The sequence below is a fragment of the Cajanus cajan genome, chromosome 9 (genome assembly GCF_000230855.2).
Source record: "Cajanus cajan strain Asha chromosome 9, NIPB_CcT2T_4, whole genome shotgun sequence".
Classification (NCBI taxonomy): Eukaryota; Viridiplantae; Streptophyta; class Magnoliopsida; order Fabales; family Fabaceae; genus Cajanus; species Cajanus cajan.
Window position 1 is genome coordinate 22,972,932 of NC_138525.1, and position 7,183 is coordinate 22,980,114.

The 7,183-nt window shown below is 32.6% G+C and overlaps 1 protein-coding gene across 2 annotated transcripts in view; it reads left to right on the forward strand.

Annotated features, from left to right (window-relative positions):
* LOC109793281 (CHD3-type chromatin-remodeling factor PICKLE) overlaps positions 1-6,850 on the forward strand; it is a 31,233-nt gene extending 24,383 nt beyond the window's left edge. For both annotated transcript variants that reach the window (XM_083063418.1, XM_083063419.1), the window contains 10 exons: positions 1,147-1,288; positions 1,391-1,496; positions 1,616-1,690; positions 2,049-2,110; positions 2,827-2,903; positions 4,191-4,321; positions 4,650-5,277; positions 5,684-5,816; positions 6,035-6,108; positions 6,240-6,850. In XM_083063418.1, the coding sequence (XP_082919544.1) occupies positions 1,147-1,288; positions 1,391-1,496; positions 1,616-1,690; positions 2,049-2,110; positions 2,827-2,903; positions 4,191-4,321; positions 4,650-5,277; positions 5,684-5,816; positions 6,035-6,108; positions 6,240-6,455 (1,644 nt within the window). In that variant the 3' untranslated portion in view covers positions 6,456-6,850. The remainder of the gene's footprint in view (positions 1-1,146; positions 1,289-1,390; positions 1,497-1,615; positions 1,691-2,048; positions 2,111-2,826; positions 2,904-4,190; positions 4,322-4,649; positions 5,278-5,683; positions 5,817-6,034; positions 6,109-6,239) is intronic.
* Positions 6,851-7,183: the final 333 nt, after the last annotated feature.

Genomic DNA, 7,183 nt, shown 5'->3' on the forward strand with positions numbered 1-7,183 from the left:
GTCAGCAGCTTGCTAAGGAGGGTACCTTGTTTGATGATCCAACTTTATATAGGTCAGTAGTTGGTGCTTTGCAATATGCCACAATTACACGGCCAGAGATTACCTTTAGTGTCAATAAGGTGAGTCAATTTATGTGTTCTCCAATGGAGGAGCATTGGAAAGTTGTTAAAAGGATACTTAGGTATCTCAAAGGGACTATTGGACATGGACTGATGTTTGCACCTACTAGTTCTACTACTTCCTTCAATCTTACTGCCTTTATTGATACTGATTGGGCAGCCTATCCTAATTATAGGAAGTCTACTTAAGTAGCCTGTATTTATCTTGGTCCTAACTTGGTATCTTGGTGGTCCAAGAAGTAGTTGCTTGTTGTAAGGTCAAGTACTGATGCTGAATATAGAGCTTTAGCTTAAGCTGTAACAGAGGTTTTGTGGATTCAATCACTTCTAAAGGAATTGCAAGTTAAACTTAACACTCCTATAATGCTCTGTGATAATCAGAGCACAATAGCCTTGTCTCACAATCCAGTTTTACACTCGAGGTCTAAGCATATGGAACTAGACATCTTTTTTGTTCGAGAAAAAGTACTCGAGGTCTTGTTGTTTCACATATCCTGCTTAACATCAATATGCAGATGTTCTGACCAAGACTCTGTCACCAAAAAGATTTTTGTTTCTACGATCCAAGCTCAATGTGGTTGACCCATCTACTATGTTCCATCCCCCTAGAGCTTGTGGGAGGTGTATTAGAGAATAGGATAATAAATACTTTTATTATCGGCTGTATTGATTAAGTCTAATATAGTAAGTTTTCTGTTAAGATTTGCCAACTCATTAAGTTGGTTAGTTTGTTAGGATTGTTATCTACTTCACTCAGACTTGTTCTATATATATGTAGCTGGTACCTCACGGATACTACTTACTCTTGATTTTCATTAATAATACATTTTACTGAAATTCTCTGAATTCTATCCTTCTATACATTCAACTGTTCTAATACATTTTCCTTTTGTGTTCTAATGTTGGTTTCTATCTTATTATGATGTTATGGATCTCACTCCTTTTTATTTTCTGTGAGAATTATTTATCTAAATATAGATCGACATATATCTGCAATTCCCTGACTTTCCTGATGATTTCTTTTAAGGGGGGTGGTTTTAGTGGTTTGGAAGATGTAAGCTCTGACGGTGAAGATGAGAATTACAAAGCGGATGTTACTGATGATGATTCAAATTCAAGTGAAGCTACTACTACTACTACTAGAAGGTCTCACAAAAAGAAAGCTCGCGGTACATATCAGTATTTACTTTTTGAATATTTATTAATACTAGTGATGGACTTCAATTATCTGTCATTGACTGTGATATTAAATTTCCTTTACACATTTGCAGCAGATAGCATGGAGCCACTTCCTTTAATGGAAGGTGAAGGAAAATCTCTGAAAGTACTTGGTTTTAATCAAAGTCAAAGGACTGCTTTTGTTCAACTTTTGATGAGGTTATATCCTGATTGTTGGTTTATGTTTTTTTCTAGTCTCTTTATTAACCTTATGCATTGGAGAAAGGGTTTTGCATGAAAATATCTGTTGTTTATCTCATTTAGTGATTCAATTACAGGTTTGGGGTTGGTGATTTTGATTGGAAAGACTTTACCTCCCACATGAAGCAGAAGACTTATGAAGAAATAGAAGAGTATTAATCTGACATTTTCCATTTATTTGTTACCTAAAATTTAATGCTTTGTTTCTATTTTTTAATGATATAGATCTTGGATAAGAGTAAATCAATGTCGAGAATCCAGGTGCTGGTCTTGCTGGATCTGTATTTGATTGAAAAAAGTATTTGTAATGAGTACTAAACTTGGTCTATACTATACAAGAGTTGAAATGGGCAATTAGAATCCATTTATTTTGTTATCATTTTTATAGTACCGTATGAAATAGATTTTTAAAACATTATTTGATACTCTTATTGCCTGTCACGAGATTTATAACATGCCTTGAGCATTCTATGTGAGTGAATGTAATATATAAACATACATTTGGAACAGGTATGGAAAACTGTTCTTGTCTCATATTGCGGAAGAAATAACTGATTCCCCTACATTCACTGGTAATAGATTCTTATTATTCTGATACTTTCTGTTTCTTTTGTTTTTTTTCGTCATATGCTTTCAGTTTACTTATTTTCCCTTTCTGCTTGTTAGATTTTATGAGAATGTAAAGCATGAAAAAGTTGAGAGAGGGTTTTGTGAAATCTCTGATATTTGATATCTGACCACTGGGAATGTATGTAGTGAGAGGGTATTTTTTTATGTGAGAGTGAGAAGAATAAATATTGATCATTAGATCTTTTCACAATGATTAAGATTAAAACACACAACTTATGGTATTTTTTAACAAGTCACATGAATTTTTTAAAAACTTATGTGAATTTTAATAAAAAAAATATCTTATCCATCCATGTATGCTCGTATGGCTCAAATTTGTCTTTCTCACTCACATAAAGGCCCCAATTCACAACAGAGAAGAGCAAGTACAAATTACAATAACTACAAAGCCATACCAATTGGAATATAGTTTTACACTTTACTTTTCTCATGTACAGAAGTAGTGTAGGACCTTATATTTTTCGGTTGTATTACTTAGTCTGTTAGTGCTTAGTCATATTTATTATTTTCTGTTATAGCCAAATATAGCTTCTGTTGGAAGCTGTTGCTATACTCCTGATCTCTGTTGGAAGCTTCAGAAATATTCTCTCTCTCTCTCTCTCTCAACTTCTCTCTATATCTCTATTAATAACTCTAATGCTGCTTATAATGTCTGTAGATGGTGTTCCAAAAGAAGGACTTCGAATACAAGATGTACTTGTAAGGATTGCAATTCTTCTCTTGATAAAGGACAAAGTAAGTTCTTCAAATAGTTTTTTATTTTAAACTTTTAATTGCTTTTGTTTAGTATATTATTTTGGCATTATTTATTCTCTCTTGCGGCCCCTTTACCCCAAACATAAAAGAATTCATGAAAAATTAGTGCAAAGGAATTATTGTTTCAAAATATGTACAGTTCTGGTCTTCTGGAACAGTTAATTACTTAAATTTCAACTATGTTAGAAGTGTGGGTAATGTGTAGCTACTTCATGACTTAGGGTCAGTGTGGTTTACGATAAAAATCAATTTTCACACCCTATAAATGCAAAATATGTAGCTTAGATTAATTTGGACACACATCCCAATCCTGTGCTACAGTTAAAAAAAAAATTCTACCAACATTTAAAAAAATAAAACAATCGCTTAATTAACCACTTGTGTTGTGTGTCTAATTATGTATAAGTTAGAAATTCATTTATCCAGAATTCCTTTCTTATAATGTTCCCAGCAAAATTTCATGCCAAATATATATTCCCTCCAGTCCTATATATAAAAGAAACAAACGAGTACACCTTTTTGGTCCTAATTATAAGAAATAAGTGTATTAATTACTAATTTAAGATGTATTAATTTCTAATTTCCTTTATACCCTTATGCAAGTGGATGCATTTATTGATGCATTTAACAAAAAATGCATCCACAATACAAGTTACACTAATTGATTAAAAAAGTTATCTCTTAAATTAGGTGCAGTGTCATTTAAGACTACCACTGTTTAAACCAATCAATTCAAAGGGTATTTTTGGAATGAAATTTAATTCTATGACATTATTAATGAAAATTAACCATCTTAACTACTTTTATTTGTTTTGATAAATTAGCTATTTGTTTCTTATATAAAGGACTGGAGGGAGTATTCATGAAAATCTGTTTAGTTTGACCATTATTTTAAAAGAAAATTGGGATAGTATCTGGATGAATGGTCAACTCTATGAATACTGCTAATTTGACCATTATTCTCTCTCTGTTTTCTATCAAGGTAGAATAGAATTAATATTTTCGCCCTTTTTATCGATCCTGAACTGTTGATCAAATACATGTTAAAATAATTATTCATTTAAAATTATTATGCATACCTGGAAATCTGTGATGATTATATTACTTCTATATGTACATTTTTTTTCCTTTGTAGAGAAACTAAAATTTATGCATCTAAATTAAATTTATTGCTTTTCTGTTTATTTTGTTGAAAGGTTAGGGTATGTTGTTAATATTTCCTCTTGCTTATGAATATTTTCTTTATGTTTGAATGTGGAATGACAGGCGAAGTTTGCATCAGAAAATCCTCAAACTCCGCTTTTTTCAGATGATATCTTGTTACGCTATGCAAATTTGAAGGGTACAAAGATATGGAAGGAGGAGCATGATTTAGTGTTGTTGCATGCAGTGTTGAAGTATGTCTTTTAATAGATAATTTTCCCTGTATGCATGGTCAATTGAATTGTGTCTTTTACAGAAATGCCTCTCTTTCTCTGTGAATGTATATAATTTAATGTAAAAAGATGTTCCAACAGCATGATATTAACCATGAAAGACTTCTAGGCCTAAATAACATAAATTTGTATTGTACATTTCTACTTAATTTGTGTTTGTATGTTGGTATTTCTATTCTATTTTATAATTTGTGGAAAAAGAATTTGAAAGATGGTAGTTTGCTGTGCTGTAACATTTGTTGTTTAGTTTTATTGATGTAATCTTTTAACTTCATTCTTTTCTATTAAGGCATGGCTATGGAAGGTGGCATGATATTGTTGATGATAAGGATCTGAACATTCAGAAGGTCATCTGTCAGGAGTTGAATATTCCATTTACAAATTTACTAGTTCAAGGACAAGTTGGTTCTCAAGTGCACAATGGTGCAAATATTTCAAATGTGGAGTCCAGCTGCAATCCATCTGGTAAAAATGGTAGGAGTCACATACCAGCTGATGGTGCAAATATGACAAATGTGCAATCGAGATGCAACCAATCTAAGGAGAGTGGTGCGAGTGCAAATTTACCAGTTCAAGGACAAGTTGGTTCTCAAGTGCACAATGGTGCAAATATGTCAAACGTGGAGTCCAGCTGCAACCCATCTTGTGAAAATGGTAGGAGTGACATAGCAGCTAATGGTGCAAATATGACAAGTGTGCAATCGAGCTGCAACCAATCTAAGAAGAGTGGTGTGAGTGGCATGGCTGCTGAAGGTGCACATGGTTCTGGCAATGCTGGGAACCAAGCACAGCTATGTCAAAAGACCTCCATATTGCATCAGTTTAAAGATATGCAGAGAAGACAGGCTGACTTTATAAAAAGAAGGGTTCTTCTCTTGGAGAAAGGTCTCAACGCTGAGTATCAGAAAGAATACTTTGTAAGTGCATTAGTGCTCCATGGTACAAAATCTTTTTATTACTCATGATTCTTCTCTTTGGAATGCATAGGATTCAGGCTCAAAATGTTAGTTGGTCTGAATTTATTTTTGAATTGGATGTTTTCTTGCGTGAGATACTGTTAATAAATGAAGCTAGTAGTTTAATTGTGCTAGGATACAAAACAAAAAAACTGGCTGTTTTATTTATAATTTTTTTTTGGGGTTGGGTTATGGCTTTAGGAAGATGCAAGAATGGAGGACAAGAATTTTTTCTAAATGAACAAAATTTCAAAACAATCGAGAACAAACATCTGCTCATTGGTGCTTTGCATTCAAGCAAATTAGACCCCTAAAGCACTAATAGCTTAACTTGCTTGTGAACTGACTACATTACGAACTTCTGCAGGGTGATTTGAAAGAAAATCCGGTGGCAAATGAAGAATTTAAAGGTAAATCCAAGGCGACAAACATGCCAAGTTATACATTGGGAGATTCTGACTCACAAATGATTGATCCACTACCCCGACTTGAAGCAATAGGTACTAATACTATACTATCTTATCCATTGTTAGCTTCGTCTCATGTTCAGACCTTAGAAATTGCCTATTTTGCATCAGATATTGTATCCATGTGTTGTTCTCTATGTATTGCATTTTGGGTTTCAGTATTTTTCTTTGAATAACTTTTCTCACAATTTTTTGTTGCTATCTACATACCTTAATGAAAGATTGAATTTATTTCTTCCACTTTTCCGCAGGTTCAGAGGAAATTGCTATTTCTGCATGTGATTACAATCCAGATCGATTGCAATTAGTTTTTCTCTATAATGAGGTAAAATACATGTTCTACCAATCTTCATCTGTGGTGCCTTCTCTATGAAGGATAACTGCATGATGTTAGAGAGTGGTAAACATTTTTATGCTGATTATCTATATGAATTCTCTCTTCCTCTGTATTGGCAGATGTGCAAGACTGTGGATCAGAATGCCATGGATGTAGTTAAAATGTCTTTGGCCAGAGAACTGAGAGAAGTTCATGTTGTTAAGAACTTCCATAAGTTGGAAATTATTTCTGAAGATGTGAACCGAATTTTAAATCAACCAAATCAACGTTCAGCAGAAACGCAAGTACCGAATTCTGGCAGCAGTCAGGTACAGCCTAGTACAAGAGATGTATAAATACCAAGATTTCCGAGGACATGGGGAACTAATGTGGAAATGGGTGGTGGATCAAAACTAAGAGTGATGCTGAGTTGAAGCAAGACAGAAATCTGTTGTGATAATTTTTTTAGATGACTAAAACCTTAGAGAAGATCTTAGTCATACTCGTAGCATAATAGTCTCAATTCTCAAATTATTTATTGGGCTCATTATGTAGGAATACAGATTAGAAAGAACAGGCATTGTAGCAAATAGTGTTATAATTCTCTTGCTTCATAATTCATTAGAAGTTGTCTGTGTTGACGAGTTCCTAGCAAGAGCTCCCCATTTTTTTTTTTTAATGAATTCCTACAGTTTGATTCATTGTAGTTTATTTTTGTATTAGATATAATAGACTTTGTGTTGGACAGGCATCTTAGTTTTTCAAATAAAAATAATAATAGTAATAGAATGTATTAAAAAGTAAAAAAAAATATATATATATATAATTGTTTTTTTTATTTGAAATTATTATGCAGTACAATAAAATTTGGTTTAGTGCAGTGGTATTTAGAGTATACATCATTTAGGTGTTCGGTTAGGATAATTTTACTTCAATTCACATTTAGTAACAAGTTATATTAAAAATTTTGGTAAATCCAAACTTTTTGAATGATGTATAGATGTAATAAAAGTAATAGTGTTATATTTTATCATTTTTGTTGCAATAACTATTATTTATAATTTATATTTTAGTGATCATAGTT